The 25,238-nt window shown below is 36.9% G+C and overlaps 2 protein-coding genes across 5 annotated transcripts in view; both read left to right on the forward strand.

Moving 5' to 3' along the window:
- Window positions 1-13,143, forward strand: part of csf1rb (colony stimulating factor 1 receptor, b) — a 39,421-nt gene extending 26,278 nt beyond the window's left edge. For all 3 annotated transcript variants that reach the window (XM_087301898.1, XM_087301899.1, XM_087301900.1), the window contains exons 13-21: window positions 1,230-1,340; window positions 1,666-1,828; window positions 4,351-4,421; window positions 4,504-4,610; window positions 5,674-5,796; window positions 7,004-7,115; window positions 7,258-7,357; window positions 7,441-7,546; window positions 9,321-13,143. In XM_087301898.1, coding sequence (XP_087158024.1) covers window positions 1,230-1,340; window positions 1,666-1,828; window positions 4,351-4,421; window positions 4,504-4,610; window positions 5,674-5,796; window positions 7,004-7,115; window positions 7,258-7,357; window positions 7,441-7,546; window positions 9,321-9,446 — 1,019 coding nt within the window. In that variant the 3' untranslated portion in view covers window positions 9,447-13,143. The remainder of the gene's footprint in view (window positions 1-1,229; window positions 1,341-1,665; window positions 1,829-4,350; window positions 4,422-4,503; window positions 4,611-5,673; window positions 5,797-7,003; window positions 7,116-7,257; window positions 7,358-7,440; window positions 7,547-9,320) is intronic.
- Window positions 13,144-14,291: 1,148 nt separating this feature from the next.
- On the forward strand, window positions 14,292-23,717 carry sra1 (steroid receptor RNA activator 1). 2 transcript variants are annotated; one of them, NM_001002047.1, is given in 5 exon segments: window positions 14,292-14,388; window positions 15,682-15,798; window positions 18,403-18,620; window positions 21,046-21,154; window positions 23,178-23,714. In NM_001002047.1, coding segments are annotated over 5 exon segments (636 nt in total). In that variant the 5' UTR covers window positions 14,292-14,363; the 3' UTR covers window positions 23,345-23,714.
- The last annotated feature ends 1,521 nt before the right edge of the window (window positions 23,718-25,238 follow it).

Below are 25,238 nucleotides of genomic sequence, written 5' to 3' on the forward strand. Positions count from 1 at the left end.
AGTCAGGCAACGGTCAAAACAGGAGCAAAGCGGAACATATGGGTATTCCAAGGGCGTAGACAGAAACAGGCGAAAGGTCAGAACAGGTGGCTAAACAACGATCAAAAACAGGGGTCAAAAATGTGATGAGGATAGACAAAAATAGCGTTCAGAATTTTTTTCAGAAAACAAGACTCAGCCAAGTATATGTGAAAGTAAGGTGTAAAAATAGTCCATGTAATCAGTCAATCATGGGCTTCAGCTGTGTGTCTTTGTTAGTGTCTGAATGATTGGCTGCGTCTGAAATTACATACTGCTGTACTATATATATATTATACAGTATGCGAGCTGAGTAGTATGTCCGAATTCATAGGATTTGAACAGTATGCAAACAGTATGCAAGAAGAGATTCTGAAGTGCGCATCAGAAAGACTTCTGGGAGTTGTAGTTCATATCAGTGGCAGACATGTAGTTCTTCAGCGATCTCCAAATGCTAGATCGCTGGTGATCACAACACATTCTTGTACATTCCTAAACATTTTGTCATGACTGTGTTTGTCCACCAGGTGCCACTGTAGTTCGCCAGCAACTCCCAGCGAACTACAGTGGCTTAAGAACTACGTTTCCATACATTGCGCACACACCCCGTCTTTCATATACACTGATTTGCAACCACAGCTGTCTCTGTTCACCGTTGATTACCTGGACTATTTATTCAGTCATTCATCCTCTGTTCATCAGTTCGTCGTTCGTCCTTGTTGGTATGTGTTTCCCGATTAGTCTTTTATCTTGTCAAAGTTGTTAAGTCTAGTTCTAGTTCTATCTGTTTGACTTCCTGGTTTGTTTGTTTATTTTGTTACTTTGATTTTTGTATTTTTGTCTCTGACACTGCACAATAGTCATTAAAATCTGCACTTGGATTCTACACCCGTTTTTGTTCCTGTTTGTAATCCCGTACCGTGACACATTTACATTTAGCAGACGCCTTTGTCCAAAGTGATATACAATTGTGGAGGCATTCAGCGATTCAACAAGAAAAGGCAATACACACAAGTGCTGATTATACAAAGGAACTGTTAGTGCTCAGAAGAAGCAAGTGCTAGAGTTAGGTTGTTTTTATAGATAGACAGAAAAGAGTGTTTTCTACAGGTGGTTTGTCAAGCCCACTCACCTGTGTGAGGCACACTCAGTTTGGGGTTGTCATGTACTGTGAACCTCAGGTTAACTTTCTTACTTTCTGAACCAAACAGCTAGCGCCCGCTTTGAAGAAAGAGAAGCACTCATGTCTGAACTGAAGATCTTAAACTATATTGGACCACATGAAAACATAGTCAATCTGCTGGGGGCATGCACTCAGGGCGGTAAGTCAAAGTTGTATTTCTACATTGTAGAGATGGATAAAAAAAGGCTGTCAATTAGCACACTGTTTTTCAAAGTGACTTACAGTAAAAATATTAAGTACGTTAACTAAAAATGAGTGGTAGTGTGTTAAAAAAGGTAAGAATAGAAAATACAAATGTAATTTTATTGTTGACATCTAATTAATCTAAGTATAACTCTAATTATTCTCTATCAACAACATAAATTAATGAACAAATCAATCAATAATTCAGCCAGTCTGTGAATGCTGGTGGTTTTAAATTCTTTGCTTGATGTTGATTAATCTCAGAACTTGGTCTGATTTAGGACCCATGCTGATGATCACTGAGTACTGTTGCCATGGCGACCTCCTCAACTTCTTGCGCCAACGAGTAGAAACCTTTGTGAACACTGTTCTTGGTGTTCAGAGTTTTGCCGAAGACTCAAACCTCTACAAAAATGTGACCATCCAAAAGCAACATCCCGCAAGGTTCGTCTCTCAATGTCATGTGATAATGCATTCATAAGCCAGTGTATTTTATTTAATATTTGAAATAAAAAAGTAAAAATACTGTATTATGCTAAACTCGCAAACTGAGTTGCAGCAGATTTCTAGTACATAAAGGAAAATAATTGTTGAAATTAAGGTTTGTGTGGGGCAGCACGGTGGCTCAGGCTTGCTAGTGATGGTGAAATGAAGCATACTGAACTATAGTGAGCCGTTCGACTCAATTGTATTGGACAAAGGTTTGTTACTTGAAGCTTGCCAAATGAGAGCTCCCTGAAGACCTCTGCTGGTTAAAGTGTGGGAAAGCACTGTGTTGAAAAAATGTCAACTATTTACAACCGACCAACTCACTCATGTAGTAATACAACAACAGTAATACAAACAAATTACTCAATTTTTTTAGTTAAAATTACTCAATCTCTAGTTTTTTTACCAACACAATCTCACGGCAATTGTAAACTTTTTGATTTAGTGGCTAATTTGAATGAATTCGTACAATCTAATATGTACAATTTAGTACAATTTGCTTATCACCCAATGATGGTTGGGTTTGGGGGGGGGGGTTGGGTGCCACGCGTCCTTTTTAAAATCTTACATTTTCGTACGACTGAACTCGTACAAATTAGCCACTAAACTGACAAAACGTAAAACACTTACGTTTCCTCGTGAGATCAGGCTGTTTTTTACATATAAGGTATGTTAGATTACACCACCGATGACTGTAGGAAAATCCTAGGTATTCAAAAGTATTTACTAGGGATGTAACGGTATTGTAAATACCGTCATACCGCAATAGAATTTTTTTTCGATATTACTGTAGTCGCATGACTCGGTAAAACTATAGGTCTTCTGAGAAAATTTGCTCAGGTGAATGAAGCGAACGGGAGGTAGCGGAAACTACAATTCCCATCAGCCCAGGCGTGGCCATCATCCTTTGCGGTCTGTTGTCGCTACAGATCCAGTAATGCGGAAATGGAGTGTGCTGCTAGTAGCGGGGATGAAAAAGAGCTGGAAATGATCGAACCTAAAGCGGGTGTTGTCGCCGCGCGCGTACTGATAGCGGTGTTGTCGCACGCGTACTGATAGCAGTGTTGTCGCGCGCGTACTGTAAAGCGGGGAGGGGGGGTTGAGCGCATACTCAAGAGCGGTGTTGTCGCGCGCCAACTGAAGGGCGGGATGGAGGGTGTGTCGCGGGGGCACTTTGATCATTTTGGAAGGGCACTTTCTATCCAAGACTGAAAAAGGCATGTGCACTGCACAGGTTGAGCCCTATGTGTGCACGTGCCTGCAAGTTGGGGAATACGACTAATAACAGTCATGGGGACTGCAGAAACACAGCACACTGTTCAGATTGATGCAGACATTGACTTGTACCGCAAAGAGACCTCTATCTCACTCATGGCTTGTCCTCTCAAGTGGTGGAAAGACAATGCACAACGTTACCCACTGCTGTCAACCTTGGCTAAATCATATCTCTCTGTCCCAGAAACCTCAGTCCCAAATGAGAGGGTTTTTTTCTGTTGTAGGGGACATGCCCAGAGATCCCAGCTTTTACCAGATTATACTTATATGATAATTTTCCTTAAAACCCATCTCTATCTAAGTGAGTGAGTGATTAAATGTTGAATGTGATGAGTTTTCAACAATACTAAATTGAAACTTTATTTTTTTACATGGTTTAATAATTTTTTGTTATTAAAATGGAAGTTCCTGTTTCAAAGCTTACAGATAGATGGCTAATTTGTATGTCATTGACACTCTTGGCACTTTTTTGGCGTATTTTTTGTAGTTTTGTTTTTCCTGTAAATGATTCAATAAATACCGTACCGTGCCATTCATACCGAGGTATTACCATACCGTGAAATTCTGATACCGTTACATCCCTAGTATTTACGTTTATCGTTTTCCAACCGGGGATGTCACGGTGGCGCAGCGGGTAGCACTGTCACCTCACAACAAGAAGGTCGCTGGTTCAAGCCTCGGCTGGGCCAGTTGGCATTTCTGTGCGGAGTTTGAATGTTCTCCCTGCGTTGGTGTGGGTTTCCTCCGGGTGCTCCGATTTCCCCCACAGTTCAAAGACATGCGCTATAATGGATTTTAATAAACCAAATTGGCTGTAGTGTATGAGTGAATGTGAGAGTGTATGGGTGTTTCCCAGTACTGGAATGCAGCTGGAAGGACATCCGCTGCATAAAACGTGTGCTGGAATAGATGGCAGTTCATTCAATTGTGGTGACCCCTGATAAATAAGAGACTGAGCCGAAGGAAAATGAATAAATAAATGAAGGTTTATGTGTGTGTGTCGGTTTTTGACCAAAGATTAAATCGAGTCTTAAGAGTTCATATTGATCAAAATGGGCAGACGTAAAAGACTATACTGTATATTGCTTGGGCAGAGAGCAGCTCATGTTTAATAGCTAATAGCTGTTTGATGCTATTCAATCCGATCTAATGCTTTTTTTTTGACCACCTCTGGATGTTTTATTTTTACTTCATTTTTTTAGGAATGCTTACTCTGGTTTAGACAGCTTTAGGGACACACCGTCAGGACAGATGCCAAAAGAGCCTTTTCAGGGTAAAGTAATATAGTACGCCCTTCAAATCATTCTGTGAATGAATGGCATTCTCATTATGCTAATATCTGACTTTTTCAACAGAGTCCTGTAATGAAGAATTGGAGAACATGCTGTCATTGGATAACATGGATTTGCTTATGTTCTCATATCAAGTGGCTCAGGGAATGGACTTCCTGGCTTCCAAAAATGTAACATTTCTTGGTTATATATCACATATACAGTAGGGAAATTAAGTATTGAACACGTCACCATTTCTCTCAGAAAACATATTTCTAAGGGTGCTGTTGACTTGAAATTTTCACCGGATGTTGGTAACAACCAAAGAAATCCATATATGCAAATAAAACATTATTAATTAGTTTACAAATGAAGTTATGTGTAATAAAATCTAATTATACAGGGAAAACGTATTGAACACATGAAGAAAGGGAGGTGTAGTTCGGCAGTGAAAGCCCAGACAGCAGCTGAAATCTCTCAGTAGTTCTTTAGCAGCCCTCTGCCCTTCCTCAGTGTAAATGAACATCAGCTGCTTCAGTCCAACATCTACATTAGCAGGAGGATGAAGATGAACCCAGGGTGGACATTTCAGCAAGACAATGATCCAAAACACTGCCAAGGAGACCCTTAGATGCTTTCAGAGAAAGAAAATCAAGGTATAGAATGGCCCAGGCAATCACCTGATCCGAATCCAATAGAGAACACAAAATTCTCAAGATTTGACAGACGAGACCCACAGAACCATTAAGATTTTGACACTATGTTGAAGTCTGAGAAACTCACACCTGAGCAATGCATGAGGCTTCATTCTCAAAAAGCCTTTTATACAAAGTATTAAATACATTTCAGTAGTTCAGTGCTTTCTCCTTCTGTCATTTGGGTTTTCACCAAAATCTAGTTCATTTTCATGTCAACAGACAACTTTAGAAATATTATTCCAAGGAAAAAATATGTTCAATACTTAATTCCCCCACTGCATGTATGTCAGAATTGCAGCAAGTGGATTCTATAACATTTGATTTAAAATATGATTAACAGTATAATAGAATAGTCTAAGTGTTTAATGTCTGTACAATGTTTTTATGTTTAACAGTTTTATACTCTAAAAGTAAACAATTTTAAAAGGTTTGTTGTATATAAAGTATTTGGTGTATGCCATAAAAATGCTTCTCAACCAAGACTGCATTTCTATTGGATTAGCTGTTTGTTTAATTATATACCACCCTCTGTAATTATAAGACTGTCTGTTATCAGTGTATTCACAGAGATTTGGCAGCACGGAACGTTCTAGTGGCTGACTGCCGCATTGTCAAGATCTGTGATTTCGGTCTTGCTAGAGACATCATGAACGACACCAATTATGTAGTAAAAGGCAATGTAAGTACTTACTTCATTATTTTCAATGAGAAAACAATCTGAAAAGTTGCAGTACACTCTGCCAATACACAAAGCAACTTCACAAAACTCACTGGATACTGACTTTTTATTTGTGGGTTAGTGCTACAGTGCAAAACAAGGCATTCTGATACCTTCCCAGCAGCCACAGGATGTCAACATGATGTCAGATTGGCGTTGTACCCCAACGTTGTGGGCACCTTGCATTTAGTTTAGACATGAAAATACGGTTGACGTTAGAACCCAATGTAAGGTCGACGTCAATGTTCAACGTCCAACCTAAAATCATCCAAATATCAACGTCTAGTGATATTACAGCTTGACAGTGTGTATGTTACCACTTTGACGTCTATTAGATGTTGGATTTTGGTTGCCATACCTGACAAATAAATATCAGTATTTGACATCAATCTGACATTGGTTTGAGATGTTGGCTCGATGTTGGATTTTGGTCACTTTCCAACACCTAAAAGCAACCAAATATCAACATTTTTTGGACCTCAAAATATTGTTGTCCACAGACGCTGGCTAGAGATTGAACTTTGCTTACCTGACGTCACAACCTAAATCTAACCTAATATTAACGTATTAGGACATTGTGTGCCTACTGGGTTTTCAATGAGTGGACACAACAATAAAGTATTTAGCATGCATATCTGAATGATCTCTTTAGTTTAACACCAGCAAGACGTACAAAGGTTCAATTCCCGATTGGGCCAGGTTGTATTTTTGTGTGGAGTTTGCATGTTCTCCCCGTGTTCACTGTCATCCCCTTATGATGCCAGGTTGCACCTTTCTGGAAAGGGCTATTAGAGTGATTATGGACTTTGTTGTGTATTTTGACGTGGCATTCCTTTGTTCTGTTTTACCACCACCATTTGTTTATTATCAGTATACTACCTGTTTGCCATTTAGTTCATTCATCTCCATGAGTATTTAGGTTTCGCTTTCTCTTCAGTTTCGGTTATCATCTGTGTGGATGTCTCTAATAAAACTTATGTTGGTGTTTGCCTCTTTGGATTATTAAACCTTTTTGAATTTCCCTAATCTCTCATTAACTCTTTCCTAAACAGACACATGACAAACCCACATGTATTCACAAGAATTTCTTGATTAAATCTTGCATCAGTTCCCACATTCTCCTGTCTACTATGAAATTTCTTTACATGCTGTTGCTTTGGTTTTATAGGCACGGCTGCCAGTGAAATGGATGTCACCTGAAAGCATTTTTGAATGTCTGTACACAGTCCAAAGTGATGTCTGGTCATATGGTGTCCTTTTATGGGAGATTTTTTCCTTGGGTAAGTAAATATAACACATACAAACTTACTAACAAAATGTTAGTGTACTGAGGAAAACATTTACTACAAACAAAGTGGTCTTAAGGCATTTTGTTGTCATTAACATGACTAGTATATACATATATATGTCTTGTTTTTCAAGGTATGAGTCCTTACCCCAATGTTGCGATTGATGCCCAGTTCTACAAGATGATAAAAGACGGTTATCACATGCCACAACCAGATTTTGCGCCACATGAAATGTGAGTTTATGAACATTTGTCAAGTTTGGGAAAATAAACAACAAATAGTAAGCCAATTATAAAAGTGACTTAAACTCCTGTAGGTACACTATCATGAAAATGTGCTGGAGACAGGAACCAACTACACGGCCAACCTTTGCTGACATCACAGAACTCATTGCAAAGTTACTGCCAATGCAAACCAGTGAGGTGAGCAGTCAAAATGTTCCATCTTAAAAAATTCAGCACATTCGGAAGGGCTCATCCCTATGCCCTAAGCCAGGGGTCACCAATCATAGTCCTGGAGGGCCAGTGTCCCTGCAGAGTTTAGCTCCAACTTGATCCAACTTCAACACACAAACATTTTCCAGTATATTTCTAGTATACCTAGCAAGACCTCGATTGGCTTATTCAGGTCTGTTTGATTAGGGCTAGAGCTAAACTCTGCAGGACACTGGCCCTCAAGAAACAAGTTTGTTGACCACTGCCCTAATCCCTTCGAAAGGTGTCAGTTTTGAAGGGATTAGGGCCTTGGGATAAGCCCTTCTGAATGGACACAGTGTGCAACACCAAACACCTCCCCTGTGCGACGGATTATGGAGGCCCAAAGTGTTCATGAGTTGGTTCCTTGAAAATCCTTCATTACGAAGAGCCCTTCGAAATGGCCAGTTTGGCGAACTTTGGTTTGGAACACTTCAGTATGGTGTCCATGATCATTTTCAATCCCGAGTAACCTTCGAAGGGTGATATATCCTATTTGGAGACCATATCAGCAACTCCTCAACCACATTACCATATTGCCCATTTCAAAATTCTGTTATAAACACAGGGCTATCACGCATTCTCTGTTAGATACGCATTTCAACCAGTTCACATGGTCACATGCCACAGCTTGTATTTCTCACTCTGAGATGTACATAATAACATGACCAGGTATATACAATTAATAGACAAGACAAAAGAATATGGAAGGAACTGGACTTACCGATCTGATGTTGGAATGTAACATTGCTGATCCAAGGTAAATTACATGACTCAACTGCAGATGCGTTCGACACACCTAAAAGCTAAAAGCAGATTGAAACCCACTAGCATAAGTAATTAATACACGTGAATGGATATAGTGCAACATAAACATGAAAGAACCTCTGAATGCACACTAGCTTAGTCAACATTTGAAGTGGATTAAAATCTTTCATTAAAGTTGTCCTAAATCGCGGGTTCCCAAACTCTGTCCTGGAGGGCAGATCGCTGTCCTGCAGAGTTTAGATCCAACATGCTTCAACACACCTGCCAGGGAGTTTCTAGTATACTAGTTAAGAACTTGATTAGCTGGTTCAGATGTGTCTAATTGGGTTTGGAGCTAAACTCTGCAGGATACCGGCCCTCCAGGACCAAGTTTCCAAGGAACCAATGACCACGTCCAAGTCACTTCAAACGTTGACTGTTGTATGTTGAAGTAAACAGTGCTTTTTAATAGTATAAACCCCTTGTTCATGAGTTTACTCTCACTGTAATTTTATAAAATGGTTGATTTCAAAGCAGATTGGCAGTCTTTATTGTAGGGATAGAAAGAAATGGAGGTTTGGGAACTAGTACTTAAGATGGTAAGGAAACAGTGTTAATGGAACTGTAGGATAAAGGGAAATGGAAGAGAATAATGAATGATTAGGTAGGTTGATTGGGTGTCCTACAATGATGCCATCAGGGGATACCATCTCTGTAATGTTTTGGTAGAGTGACCACCCCGCTCCCCCCTATTTCAACCTAGGAGGGAAGAGAAGGTTACAAGGATAGGGAGAGAGGTGGTGTTTGAGAGAACAAGATGAACAGTGCTATGGCAGATTTGCCTTAAATAAGTTTAGAAATTAGGTGATTGGATAAGGAGGCAAAGTGAGGTGTGGTGCTGTTCCAACTTCTGCTAACAAGTCAACTCCATTTTATCGAGCTGTTATGGTTTTGAAATGCTTTTCCCCTTCAACAGGACAATGAAACCATGTATCCAGAACTTCGAAGGCACCTGATGGCAAACCATTGCAACACATCACCAGTCTGCACTGATCAAGCCGGCAGTGAAGAGGCTCAGCCTTTAATGAGGAGCACAACCTAACATACAAAATCAGATATCCCACCTCTACCGGAAGCTTCGGGAGTCTTTCTTAGACTGATAGTGGTTCCCTGATGCCTGCAAACTAGTGCTGCATTCCAATCCGCTTTTAGAGACACACTTGTGAACTAACCTTCCCTTGGGAATTTTCGCTACTATTTTAAAGTGTGTTCCACTACGTCAAGTGAACGAAGGAAGTTTACATGGACATACACTCCATCCCTTGATTTTGACCGAGGGAGCGAGTATCTGTCCACTCCAGTACCTATATGCCCCAGAATTCAATGCAATTGTGATGTCACAACAGTGTAGTTTCCATGTGCTCGAGGGTTTAGGGCACTCCATTTAAACTCATTCAGATGTTCCGCCTTTAGTGGACACTTGTGTAACATCTTCAATGATATACATCCGAGAGAACGAGAAAGAGGGAAGGTAGCAGGCGAAGGGCATAAAAAATTGGACTGGAATGCAGACTAGACACAATATTCCATAAATCAGGGAGGCGAGAGGGAGTGAGAGCACGTTTTAAGAGTTTATCACATGTAGTTATAAAATACACCTTAAATTACAAGAATATCGCAGTAAAATACCTGCAGTGGAAACTTATAAACCATGCTAAAAGGTATCTTTTTCATCTTAAAACCTGTTTTTGTCCTAACCATCAGCAAAAATTGCTAAATTTCTGTTTAAAGGTTCAGGACACCCTGGAGAACTTATTTTTTTTTTAATATTAACAGATGTGTGTGTGTTGAGCATCAGTTAAGACAATGTTAGCACCTGTCAGCTTTAATTGTGGGGAAAACTGGATAATTTTGAGCTTTTGTCAGCTAATTTAAGCTTTCGGGTTTAAAATGATTTTTGGGGCGGATCAAAATCGGCGACGTAGCGCAGTACTGCAAGTGCAATGATGACGCGTCGGTTTCTCATTATTATTCATAGCCGAGTTTTCTTATCCTATGAAAAGAGCCGGCTGCTTAATTATTCATGAGACCTGCCAGAGTCAAGCCCGAGCTGTGAGACAAGGACCCACGGCACACAGAATTCAGCCGTTCATGAAGGCTCATATGCGTTTGTTTCCATGATCCACGGGATTTGTTGCATGTTTTCCCCCGTGATCGTGTCAGGGCTGATCATACAGCAAAGCTGTGTGCGTGCTGCTAGCATTTTTGTCGGGAGAGCAGCACGAGAATTGGAGAATGGCGGACGCTGTCTTTTATCAGGAGTTCGTTCACATTCAGACACACCACTGTGCTGCTGTGTTTGCCTAAATCCTCTATATTACCGGCAGGACTAATGGTTAAAACTGAGTAAAACTGCACTGAGTCTGCTGGATACGGGGATTGAGGGAGAAGTCCTCATTTATAGTGTTTACATGAACACACTTATCTTTATAATGATATAAATTGTGGTTGTGTGTATATGAAATTACGAATAACAAGTGTAGCAGGGCATTAAATCACTGTTCATTTCTTTGCATTTTAACTTTGTAAAGTATAAACGCATGCGTCTCCTCACGGTTTGTCTCATTTTGTGAGCTAACTGACAACAACAGTTGTTCACTCACGTTCTCCCCTGGTGGCCACGCCCACTCCTGCCCGATGCTCGCGGAGCTCCACGCCCATTAATCATGCATCTTTTGAAAAAATTCTGAAGTAGACTTTAACCGAAAATGGGGGGTGTCATGGCCCTTTAAGCAGCAGTTTCTGTTTACGCAACATTGCGGCAAAACAACTGCAAACACCGCCTCAGGTACTGATTATGTGCTTCATTCAGTGTTTAGCTGCTTCCACTGTGAGTTTAAACACCATTTTACATGACATTTGTTGCCAAGCTATTAAAAGCGGCAGCAAATACAGTTCACCTCTGATTTTCAAAGAGAAATTCATTCATTTTAAAAGTCAGAACTGTGACCTAGTGCAAACCAACACCGTAAGTCACTCAGCCTACATGTACTTTTAATAATGTTAAATTGGTTTAGTGCGTATTATTTACATTATAACCCTTAAGATTTCAACGGGGGTGCAGTGGTTTATATTTAAATGAATGGCTGAAATCATGTCGTGTCAGGTGTAGATACAGTAGGACATGGTCTAGAAACAAATATCCTTGTCAGGAATATGCACTCAAATCATTTCATTCCGCAATACTTCATCAAGATAAAGATGTGGTGGTATCGATGGTTGGGCATGAATACCATTTGAAGGCCCTTGTATTTAAGACTTTGGAAAAGTTCTGTGTAGTCGAATGATAATGCAGGTCCATGGAAACTTTGGATAGAAATATTAGGGAAGTAAAAACTTAATATATTACATTACAACCCACAGGAGAGGGCAAAACACTTATTTGACTATTACAGGTTAGCGCTCCTTCTCATACTTCAGCCTCCACATCAAAGCTCCTGAAAGCAAAAAAGGACAAAGTGCTCAAGGATTGGCCAGCCCAGTCACCAGATAAAACATTATTGAGCATGTCTGTGGTAAGATGAAGGAGGCGGCATTAATAATGAATCCAAAGACTCTTGATGAGCTCTGGGAGTCCTGCAGGAACGCTTTCTTTGGCATTCCAGATGACTTTATTAATCAGTAGTTTGAGTCATGTCAGAGATGTATGGATGCAGTCCTCCAAGCTCATGATGGAGTCAGACACAATATTCATTCTGTCTCCACTGCAGCAGGACTTTATATTCAATACTGGACATTATTTCTGTTCAGTGATGAGACTTTTGTTCAAGCAAAGTCAGACCTTACTGTCAAATAATTAAAAATCAAGGCATAATCATATTTTATTTTGGTCATATAAGCGTAATCTAGAGGCCTTCGTCTTTCATACAAGCCACTTCTGATGCCAAATGATCAACTAGAAATCAAGTTATTATTTCGTGTTCTTAAAAACAAGGCGACAAAACTTTTGTCAGGTAGAATACGATATAATTAACACATTACACATTAAAGAAAGAATAAATGCATGTTTATACTGTAAATAAATGTAAAAAAATAAATGGGGAGGAAGAGTAAACTCTCTGAAATTAGTTTTTTCAGGGTGGAATGTATGCAAAATACAACTTTCACAAAACATTTTTCTGTTTCTGAGCACTAGTACTAGAATTCTCTACATACTGCGCTGTTTTTTCATCTTTATAATAACTTTGTGATATCATACTATACACTTTATGACTTGTTTTGTAGCGTGATTTATTATTTCACTATTAAACACTTTTAAATGGCAGCTAACTTTTTAGCATTTGTCCTATAATTATCTTCGCAAATATGTTATGAATTTGCATACTGTACAAATACATGTTACTCTTTCTTCATGAGACTTACTTTGTTTACTTTTTGGACACAGGATCGGTTTTTATTTTCAAGCTAGTCTCTTATTGTAACGACAAACCAGTAACACAAGTAAACTACAGTAATATTTTTAATAATACTTGTTTGCTCATGAGAATCTTGCTGCTGAAGGTACACAAATACACATTTGGAATTGTTGTTGTTGTTGTTGTTGTTGTTTTTAAACTTTATCATGCTTAAGTTTACTGTCTCGTGTATTCTTTGATGAAGAGAAGGAGAAGACTCTTTTAAGCTGACCTTTCTATTTGGTAGCTACATCTGAATAATTTTGGACTTGTTTAACAGTTAACCCCATGTTTTCTCTACAGTCTCTGAAAGTAAGCTAATAAAATGATTTCAGATCAAAGAAATAGTTTGTCATCATTTATTTGTTTTTATTGTAGAATAAATGTATATGTTGCTATATTGTAGAATGTAAATCAAAACTTGATTGGATTCTGAATCAGATGTGTGTTAAATTATATTAATAGAACAATTTTTGAGATTTTTTTTGTGGTTTCTTGCTAACAACTTTTTTCAAGATTCAATTCACTACCCACAAATATAAAAATATATTTGTTGTAGGAAATACTATTGTGTTTTATCGCGTATATTTTACAACAGTGTCAATGAATGCTACATCATACTATTTTGTGAACTCATAAAATGTAAGTTACTTTAGTTTTTACTGCAGCAATGTGGAAGCCTACAGTTGTAAAAGTTGTACAGTAGTGGATAATTTGATCTCTAGTTGTTGAATTACCTCAACCCATTATTTCAAGTACTTCAATAGTTCAAAAGCACTCATATTTACTGTAAATTACTATAATGTTTGTTTTTCATGGATTAGCAATGAACACTAACGTTAGCTAACGCAACATTTTCATTAGACTGGGATCATGCTAGCTCTGTGTTAGCCTTTGCGTGTTTACATTATTTTATCGAAGCTACAATTTATTGATATAAATTATTTAATTTCGTTGAGACTACTCTGTAAACGCTTAAATGATGGCTGAATTTTTACCTCATTTATTCCAGTTCCACCTGCTGGCCGAATTTGATGATTGACTGTTTTAAACCCATCTCCGTTAAGATTACTATACCATACAGTAAATAATATAGCTAGTGTTTTAAACCATTTAAAGTAAGTACAGAATTGGATTAATCTGTTGTTATTTTATTTAATGTGGTAAAATTAATGTGTTTGGCTTCTCTTTACATGGAACACCGACTGTTTTTCGAGAATATATATTTGAAATCAAATAAAAACATTTAGAAACTTTTTTTTAATTATAATTTTTTTTAAAGTTTGCATTTGTGAAGAATCAAAATGAACAGGGGCTTTTGGCAATACCAGCAGTGTCATTAGCCAAGACAGGCTCCAATGCAGAAATGTATCACAGTTAATAATATAATGTTTTTAAATAGGTCTAAAGATGTATGTGTAAAAATATATGCGCACACAATTTCTATAATATATTTATCTATTTTTTCAACCGGTGACTTTTATTTTGACTTTACTGGTGATGAAATGTTGCTGAGCTCACGCATAGTTTCTCTCAGTGTTGTTGGTGCTGGAATCTAGTCTGCGATGAGTGATCGCTTTGTTAAACCAGGTAAGAGTGAACAAATCCAGTAATACATGAATATAAACGATATAATTTATACACATATGATGCCTTCGTGTTAATGTTAGAGAGTAAACAGCGGAAGTTGACAATTGTCAGCCCGGCGTCTGTCCCCACTGTAATTAATTCCGAAGAAATAACTTTTTCCAGTATTTAATATGAGCAAAAGACGATACAATAGAAGAAATTACGGTTCATACAGAAATAATGATGATAACATAATATTAATTGACTGTTAAATAAATTAACATGGGAGTATTTCACATTTGACAGCTCGTGTTAAGACGTGGCAGTAATACTCAGGTATTTCTTTAAAGACACACGACCGATAGTGAAACACTGACGACAAGTCAGAAACTTACTACAACATGTGTAACCTTAAATTTTAGCAGCGTTTACAGGTTAAAAACATGACGAAGAAAAAAATTCATGTATATATATATATATATATATATATATATATATATATATATATATATATATACATACACACACACACACACACACACACACTATATATATATATATATATATATATATATATATATATATATATATATATATATATATTTATTTATTAATATATACATTATATATATATATATATATATATATATATATATATATATATATATATATATATATATGTGTGTGTGTGTGTGTGTGTGTGTTTGTGTGTGTGTGTATAAATATATATATATATATATATATATATATATATATATATATATATATATAAATTTATATATACATTTAAATACACACACACACACACACACACACACACACACACACACACACACACACATATATATATATATATATATATATATATATATATATATATATATATATTATGTTGAAGTGATACACACACATGTAGAAACAGTACTATAAAAAACTATTTTGTTACATAGTTACTATTTTATATAATAATATTTTAAATATTTTAATTGACCTTGGATTTTTGCAAATATTTAATCTGTGGAAAATTATCCTCTCAAGTTGTTACAGACCTTTATGAGAGTCTTTTTTCTGTTAAACACAAAATAAGATATTATAAAGAAGCTGTAAACCTGTAACCATTGACTTCCGTAGTATTTTTTTTTTTACTATGAAAGTGGTTACAGGTTTCCAACATTCTTCAAAATATCTTCTTTTGTGATTAACAGAATAAATAAACTCATAAAGGTTTGAACAAGTAAAGGGTGAGTAAATGATGACAGAAGTTTCATTTTGTGTGTGAACAATCCCTTTAAAAGACTGTTTCTTTCTGCACAGGCAATCAGGAGCATGGATGGAACGATCCGCCACAGTTTTCATACGGTTTACAGAAGGATTCGGGTGGACAAAAGCGCAATATTCTCAACAAGAGGGTTCATGCACCACAAACCACAGGTCAGGCCATGTTAAAAATATCATTTACATCTTGCCTATTTATGTACCTAGCAAATGACATTTGGCAGTTTTTTTTTTTACCCTGAACTATGCTGCAATATTGAGTGTTATCATGATATTTTTCAAGCCTCCGATTTAATGATAAATTTCTGGTTAATGTCAAGTAACAATTTAATGGATGCAGGGATAGTTAAAGGGATAGTTCACCCCAAATTGAAAATGCATTAAGTATTTGCTTTTCCCCATTTGGTTTCAACCCTGTATGTTTATATATTCTGGTGAACACTAAAAAAGATATTTAGAAGAAAGCTAAAAGCCGTAACCATTGAGTTCCATAGTAGGAAAAACAAATGCTATGGATTTACAGGCTGTCAGCTTTTTTCAGAATATCTGCATTTGCGTTCAACAGAAGAAAACAAGTCAGCCAGGTTTGAACAAGTAAAAGGTGAGTAAAAAAAACACTGAATTTCCAGTTTTGCGTGAACTAACCCTTTAATCTCAGTAAATCCCTGCTTAATGAATCAGTCCATATCAGTAGTTTTAAAATATTAACCTCTATGTAAATGGAAAAGTGTTATTTTTAAATCTTTTATTAATTTACCCATTATTATTACCTATTATTAATTAATAAATTATTTTTTTCTTAATTACTTTTTATTTGTGTATTTTTTATTTATTTATTTATTTTTTGGTGTTTTGTAGGTTTTTGTATTCTAGAGCACTATTTGGGCTCTGAATAATTCAATGAATAAGTTTTTATTCTAACATTACAATAAAAAAAGATTATCAATGATTAAAATAACATTTTTATTGGACCATCTTTAGGACACATTTAAAAACCGTTAGCCAGTCTACTGAAAAAACATACAGTGGGGGAAATAAGTATTGAACACGTCACCATTTCTCTTAGAAAACATATTTCTAAAGGTGCTGCTGACTAGAAATTTTCCCCAGATTTTGATAACATCCAAAGAAATCCAAAGGTGCAAATAAAACAAAATTAATTAGCTTACTCGTTAAGTTCTGTGTAATAAAAGGAAATGACACAGGAAAAAAAGTATTGAACACATGAAGAAAGGAAGGTATACGAAAGCCCAGACAGCAGCTGAAATCTCTCAGTAGTTCTTCAGCAACCCTCTGCCTTTCCTCAATGTACATGAACATCAGCTGCTTCAGTCCAACATCTACATTAGCAGGAGGATGAAGATAAACCCAGGGTGGACATTTTAACAAGACGATGATCCAAAACACAGCCAAGGAGACCCTCAGATGCTTTCAGAGAAAGAAAATCAAGCACATGACATGTTCAATACTTATTTCCCCCTCTGTAAGTCAAGTCAATTTGAGTATTATTGTCATTCCGCTACATGAGTGGATATACAGTGGAATAAAATGTCATGTCTCCCAGGACCACGGTGCTACATAGTAAAGTTTATCCATAAACTAATTTCGAGAGGATCACGTGCTTATGATTGACACGGCTGGCCCCGAGGCAAGCTAATGTAGGAACCACCAATCAGACTATTCCTAACCCAGTATAAATAACCAAACATCTTACCTTTAGTCATCTTCGTCTTGAAGAATCCCCCCTTCCACCCCTTCTCCTCCTCTTTTCTACAGGGCAGCACGGCGGCCCAGTGGCTAGCACTGCGGACTCACAGCAAAAAATGCCTCCGACTCGGGTATCCACCCAACCGGACAGCATTTTCGTGTCGAGTTCATGTTCTCCCCGTGCTTGCGTGGGTTTTCCCCGGGTCCTCCGGTTTCCTCCCACACTCCCAAAAACATGAGACTAAAGTAAATTGACCAAACCAAATTAGCACCAAATTCAATTCTGTCAGCAACACATCACCTTAGCAATCCTTACGCAGCAGGAGGAGGGAATCTACCTGAGTTCAAACTCCCCTCTCGCCCTGCAACGGGAGGGAGCTCCGGGCTCGAGGATCTTTTGAGCTCGGGGCTCTCTCCCGGGACAGCACGCCAAATTAGCTTATTACCAATCATCAGCTAAGTGTGAACTCTTGAAAATAAATATAATCATAAATATGTACACAACGCTGGACATAAGAGCCATTTTAAACAAATACACAACTGCTAGCAGCAGTGATCTAACTTTACTTACTACTTACTATACATATGCCGTAAATATTTAACTCTATACAACCCAAGACAAACTATACAAGTACTTTTACATAAGACAAAATATTGTGCAATAGAGGTATGTAGGATTGAAGAAAACAGTAGTGCGGCATGTTTTTTCTTATTGAGTGTTTGTCAGATGGAGTTTAAGTAAAGTGTCTGGTGCATATTGAGAGAAGAGTGTTTCTGCGGGTGGTTTGTCAAGCCCACTCACTTGTGTGAGGCACACTCAGATTTTTCTTTAGTTATATGGAGATATTGTAAGACTAGTCTAGTGCAAATGTGCAAAACCAGTGTTTGTTAAAGTGCCAGAGAGATGAAAGAGTGCATTTTGTTTACAGGTGGTTTGTCAAGCCCACTCACCTGTGTGAGGCACACTCAGAATTGCATTAGGTATTCACATAGTCCGAAGTCCATGTACAGCATTAACATAGATTTATTTGCTTTATGCTCCTGGTACAGCAGGTTCTGGATCAGAGATTCAATCCACACCGTTGGCGGGACAAACCCCTCCACGAGGAATAAACCCTCCACCGATGGATGGCGTCACTCCACCTCCTGCTTGTCCAAGAGTTCCCTCAGATGGAGCAGTGGAGGCTGTACAGTCGGAAACGGAGCCCCGCTTTGAAGATGTTCAGGAGTCACTTTATTGGGCGTTAAATGCATGCAGACCCAATGTAAAGGTAAGATTATTGTCAGGAACCGCTTCAAAGTAAAGCGCAAGGGCCTACAAACAATAGGAAATAGTAAGAAAGTTATGGTCTTTGCAAAAAGACAAATTTTAGTTTGGGTTTCATTATGCGATATACACCGTTAAAAAAGGCTCCACACGATTCCGTCATGTTGTCCCAACAAAATTTGATTGTTTACTTCATTGTTTTTACAAATTTAAGTGGAAAAAACCAGCCTGATCTCACGAGAAAAAGTAAGTATTTTAAGTTTTGCCAGTTTAGTGACTAACTCGTACGAAATTGTACGATTTTAAAAAGTAGGCGTGGCACCTAACCCCACCCCTAAACCCAACCGTCACTGGGGGAAGAGCAAATCGTACTAAAATGTACGAATTAGATCTGATGAATTTATAGCCACTAAATGAAAAAGTTACGAATTGCCGTGAGATTGTGTTGGAATAAACACATACACTGAAAAAATTATGTCTGCCAAATTGTTGCAAACAATTTAAATGTGTCGAATTTAAACAAACAAATTAAATTTACTAATGTTCAACTTAATTTATTTGTTTAAATTCAGCCCAAATAAATTGTTTACAGCCACTTAGCTTAAAAAAAAGAAAGTAAATCCAAGGAATCAACTTTTAATATTTTTTTTCAATGTACAACAATTAAGTTACCCCCCAAAAAAATTAATTAATATTATTGTCATTTTGAGCTCATTTTATGCAGTTGATTATATGATTATATATCAGCATAATAATCCAAATAGCCATAAACATTTTAAAATACTTCTCATTTTTAAGGTTATTTAGATTCTTTAATTTGATGTTAAAAAGGTAAATGCCCTATTATATATATACTATAAAACGTTAATTATAAACTTTGTCAATGGTCAGAAGAATGTAAAAGTCATTGTAAAAAGGTTTTAATGTATTTTTACAGTGATGTGAATGTGAATTTGTAAATATATATTGCTCTGGCAAAAAAAAAATATTGTTCATTGCACGATAAGTCGCTATATTGATGATTGTGACAGGTCTACCGATATCCGATGTATGATAGGATGTATTCTAACCATCATACAGTTGAAGTCAGTATTATTAACCCCCTTCGATATTCTTTCTTCTTTTTTAAATATTTCCTAAATGATGTTTATCAGAGCAAGGAAATTTTCACAGTATGTCTGATAATATTTTTTCTTCTGAAGAAAATCTTATTTGTTTTATTTTGGCTAGAATAAAAGCAGTTTTTAATTTTTTAAACACCATTTTAGGGACAAAATTATTAGCCCCTTTAAGCTATAATTTTTCTCGATAATCTACAAAACAAACCATCATTGTACAATAACTTGCCTAGTTAACCTAATTAACCTAGTCAAGCCTTTAAATGTCACTTTAAGCTGTATAGAAGTGTCTTGAAAAAGAGCTAGTAAAATATTAATTACTGTCGTCATGACAAAAATAAAATATATCAGTTATTAGAGATGTGTGATGAAAACTATTATGTTTAAAAATGTGTTGAAAAAATATTCTCTCCGTTAAACAGAAATTGGGGAAAAAATAAACAAGCGGTCTAATAATTCTGACTTCAACTGTATGTGTTATATTATTTGAGAGAAAAGAAAGCATCGCTGCAACTTCAGAAAGTGAACAGCCTTGTTTTTCTTTTGCATAAACCAAATTAGACTTTTAAACGATATATATCATAATGGTATAAATATATACAATATTTGAAATGGATCAAAACATTTCCTGAAAATGATCAAAATTCGGTATTCATTTCATGATAAACATGGTTTGCTAAATATGAGTGATTTAATACAAAATTAAATTAGTGTGCTCATACCTTAAAGAGATAGTTCACCCAAAACTGATCTGAGCTGATATCTTGTCATCAAAAATGACCGGACTGCATTCACACATGTGCCGAAAACTGTTCGACCTTTGCATCTAAGCTATTAATACTGTAAATAATAATGTTTGATTTTATACAAGGACCAATAGTTTTGCTTCACTTTGTCATCAGGCTATTGATTTGGACTCATTTGTATGTTTATTTTTTATTAAAAAAAAACGTATCACCATTTACTGCCATTATATGACTCAACAAGGACCACATATTCAGCTCATAATCTTCTTTAATGTCCTATTGAAGAAAAAATTCAGCTACATCTTGCATGGAAATGTAACAGGAAATGTTCATTTTTGGGTGAACTTTCACTTTAAAGACTGTTCATCACATCAGGGACTGACACAAGTCCATGCACATCTCCAAAACCAAGCAGATGGACAAGCTGATTTTTCTGTGTCTGAATCTGTAACCATGTTAATGTGGATGCTGTAATAGAAAAGTAAAAGTCAGGGAATTTAACATTTGACTTGGAGTGGGAACCCAGTGGTTTATTATTCAACATATTTCTCTGCTTTGTTTTCAGAAACAGGTCTGTGATGATGTAGAAAGACGTCTGAAAGTGTTCGAGGATATGTGGAAAACTGGAAAACTCTCTCTTTTAGTTAAGCGTAGGATGCTTGGATTATCGCAAGGTGAGTCAGAGTGGTTCATTTTTTTTTTGGTCTTTTTTGGTCTTGTTTCTCGACCAAATACAGTTGAATCCAGAAGTTTACATACACTGTGTAAAAAGGCACATAACCATTTGAAAAAAGGCAGATGTTAATGTGACTAAACTTTTTCTCTTTTAGGTAAGTCAGGATTATCAAATAAGTTTCTGTTCTGCTTAATAGTAGAATAATGAGAGAGAGATATTTTGAGAAATTGTTATAACTTTTCCTCAAAGTGAAGTTTACACACAATAAGATTATTCTGCCCCTGAAAAAGCTCAGATGATGGTTTCGAGGTTTTGGAAGTTTCTGATTGGCTAATTGACAACATTTGAGTTGATTGGAGGCACAACTGTAGAATAGTATTTAAAGAAAAGCTCAAACACACTGCTTCCTTCTGTGACAACATGGGAAAATCAACTAGCCAGAATCAACAACAAAGCCTGATTACAATTAGCTAAATTACACTGGGGAAATAGAATAATTTCTGGTGGCATGTCCTGTGCTCTGATGAAACTAAGATTGAACTGTTTGGCCATAATGAGCAGTGTTACATTTGGAGGACAGAGGGGAAAGCTTACAAGCCTAGGAACACCATCCCAACTGTGAAGTATGGGGGCGGCAGCATCATGTTGTGGGGCTGTTTTGCTGCAGGAGGGACTGGTCCACTACACAGCATAGATGGCATCATGAAGAAAGAACATCATGTAGAAATACTGAAGCAACATCTCAAGACATCAGCCAAGAAATTAAAACTTGGCCACAAATGGGTTTCCCAAACAGACCATGACCCTAAGCATACTGCCAAATCAGTTAAAATGTGCTTTAAGTATAACAGAGTGAATGATTCAAAGTGGCCATCACAGAGCCCTGATCTCAATCCTATAGAAAATTTGTGTGCAGAGTTGAAAAAGCTTGTGCAAATCTGACTCCGATACACCAATTCTGTCAGGAGGAATGGGCCAAAATTCCCTCAAACTATTGTAAGAAGCTTGTGGAAGGATAAAATTCTCTAAAAAAAATAAATAATTCTCTCATTATTCTGGCATTTGGCAAATGTTAATGATTTAGGTAATCCTAACGCACCTAAAATAGTAAACGTTTAGTATGACTTACCATCAGACATTTAAAAAAAATGGTTGTTTCTTTTTTTAGAGTGTATGTAAACTTCAGGTTTCAACTGTATATAAAAATTGTCCTTATATCAGGGTGTCCGTGGGGTCTTAAAAAGTATTAAACGTTGATAAATCAATTATGAGAAAATGAAGGCCCTTAAAAAGTGTTTTACGAGGTCTTAAATAATGTTCAAGCATTGTCCAGAGTGTTTGACACCAAAACAGCATAAATATATTTATTTTCCTCCTAATATTAACAACAGCGTGCTCGAGCTATGCGTTTAACAGTGACTTCTGACAGAAAAAAAATGTGCAATAACCAACAACATCATTCATAAAAATATTAAAACATTCCTGAACCGTCCCTTTGATATGATTTCAGTGCTTTTTGAGTTGTTTTATTACCTATTGGATATACTACCTGACAAAAGTTTTGGCACCTATCCGAGTTAAGGAACAAGAAATATTAAGTTGACTTCTAGTTGATCATTTGCTATCAGAAGTGTCCTATATGAAAGGTAAAGGCCTCTAGATTTTGCTTATTTGACCACAATAAAATCTGATCATGCCTTGATTTTTGATGATTTCATTAGGACGGTAAGGTCTGAAATAATGTCCAGTATAGAATATAAAGTCCTGCTGCAGTGGAGACAGAATGAATATTGTGTCTGACTCCATCATGAGCTTGGAGGACTGCATCCATACATCTCTGACATGACTCAAATCACTGATTAATAAAGTCATCTGGAATGAAGAAGAAAGCAGTGCAGGACTCCCAGAGTTCATCAAGACTCTTTGTGTTCATCTTCAACACCTCCTCCTTCATCTTACCCCAGACAAGCTCAATAATGTTGATGTCTGGCGACTGGGCTGATGTGCTTGTGTTTTTTTAGAACTGAAACGAAAAAACTGGGATGCAGCGGATGAGATCCACCGAGGCCTAATGGTGGACCACGTTTCTGAAGTCAGTCAGTGGATGGTGGGAGTGAAGCGTCTCATCGCTGAAGCTCGAAGTCTGAAGCCAGAACAGATCAGTAGCTGCACCGATGCAGGATCCTGAATCCAGTAAATCTCTGACAAACCCATGTTTCTTTGGACCACATGCCAAAGATGTGATTTGTGTTAACTTATGTAAAGTTTTGTATAATCCCAGTGCTCATCCCCATCAAGATCATCTTCTATTACTTCTATTTTTGTAAGGTGGTGCTGAGGAACGGTCTTTCTTTCTTTGTCCTCATGGTAATTTGTTTACTATATTGCCTTGTATTAAATAATATGAGTACTGTACATACAAATCTGCTTTTAGAAAGGGGACTGATTGCCGAATATATTTCAGCTGGTGTAAAGGCCAGTTTTCACAGATGCTGCTCAATCCTAGCTTCTATTTAAAATTGTACCATTAAAGTGCAACTATTCTGCCCCTTTTTACAAGATGTAGAATAAGTCCCTGATATCTTTATGTGAGTGTCCCAAAGTTTGAGCACAAAATGCCACACAAATAATTAGAGATGTAACGGTATCAGAATTTCACGGTACGGTAATACCTCGGTATGAATGGCACGGTACGGTATTTATTGAATCATTTACAGGAAAAACAAAACTAATGAAAAGACTCGAAAAAAGTGGCAAAAGGGTTTATTTAGCCATCTATCTGTAAGCTTCGAAACAGGAACTTTTTCAATTTTAATAACCAAAAACTTTTAAACCATATAAAAAAATAAAGTTTTAATTTAGTATTGTTGAAAACTCATCACATTCAACATTTAATCACTCACTCACTTAGATAGAGATGTGTTTTTTAAGGAAAATGATCATATAACTATAATCTGGTGAAAGCTGGGATCTCTGGGCATGTCCCCTGCAACAGAAAAACCCTCTCATTTGGGACTGAGGTTTCTGGGACAGAGAGATATGATATAGCCAAGGTTGACAGCAGTGGGTACACTGCAAAAAAGGGTTTTCTTACTTAGATTTTTTTGTCTTGTTTCTAGTCCAAATATCTAAAAATTCCTAAATCAAGAAGAGTTTTCTAGACAAGCAAAACATATTGCCTTGTTTTGAGAAATAATATGCCAATATTAAGTGAGTTTTTCCTTAAAACAAGCAAAATAATCAGCCAATGGGGTAAGCAAATTAATCTTACGTCAAAAGAAAAAACAAGATTAATTTGCTTCCCCCATTGGCTAATTATTTTGCTTGTTTTAAGGAAAAACACTTAATATTGGCATATTATTTCTCGAAACAAGATAATATGTTTTGCTTGTTTAGAAAGTGCTTCCTGATTTAAGAAATTTTAGATATTTAGACTAGAAACAAGAAAAAAAATCTAAGCGAGAAAAGCATTTTTTGCAGTGTAATGCTGTGCACTGTCTTTCCACCACTTGAGAGGACAAGCCATGAGTGAGATAGAGGTCTCTTTGCGGTACAAGTCAATGTCTGCATCAATCTAACAAGTGTGTTCTGCAGTCCCCATGACTGTTATTAGTCGTAATCCTCGACTTATATTTTTCTTATATTTTTTTCTCCTTTTTCGTATCTTTTTAGAAAGAAACCGAAATGCTTCCACACATCCGATTTAAAACCCGCTTTAGGTTCGATCATTTCCAGCTCTTTTTCTTCCCCGCTACTAGCAGCACACTCCATTTCCGCATTACTGGATCTGTAGTGACAACAGACCGCAAAGGATGATGGCCACGCCTGGGCTGATGGGAATTGTAGTTCCTGCTACCTCCCGTTCGCTTCATTCGCCTGAGCAAACTTTTCTCAGATATATAGTTTTATTGAGTCATGCGACTACGGTAATATTGAAAAAAATTACTATTGTAGTATGACGGTATTTACAATATTGTTACATCCCTACAAATAATGGTTTATAACTCTCTGAAAATGACCCTTTTAGGCTTTGATCCTAGTTGTAGCTTTAAATTCAAATGAGATTGTGCTCTTTTTCAGAG

The sequence above is a fragment of the Danio rerio genome, chromosome 21, assembly GCF_052040795.2.
Source record: "Danio rerio strain M-AB ecotype USA chromosome 21, GRCz13ab, whole genome shotgun sequence".
NCBI lineage: Eukaryota > Metazoa > Chordata > Actinopteri > Cypriniformes > Danionidae > Danio > Danio rerio.

Excerpts from the sequence above, each read along its gene's own strand:
- sra1 (XM_087299491.1), top strand. The coding sequence starts at position 14,364 with ATGAGTGATCGCTTTGTTAAACCAG. Across the intron at positions 18,621-21,045 it reads CATGCAGACCCAATGTAAAG|AAACAGGTCTGTGATGATGT; the intron begins GTAAGATTATTG and ends CTTTGTTTTCAG. Across the intron at positions 21,155-23,177 it reads GATGCTTGGATTATCGCAAG|AACTGAAACGAAAAAACTGG; the intron begins GTGAGTCAGAGT and ends GTGTTTTTTTAG.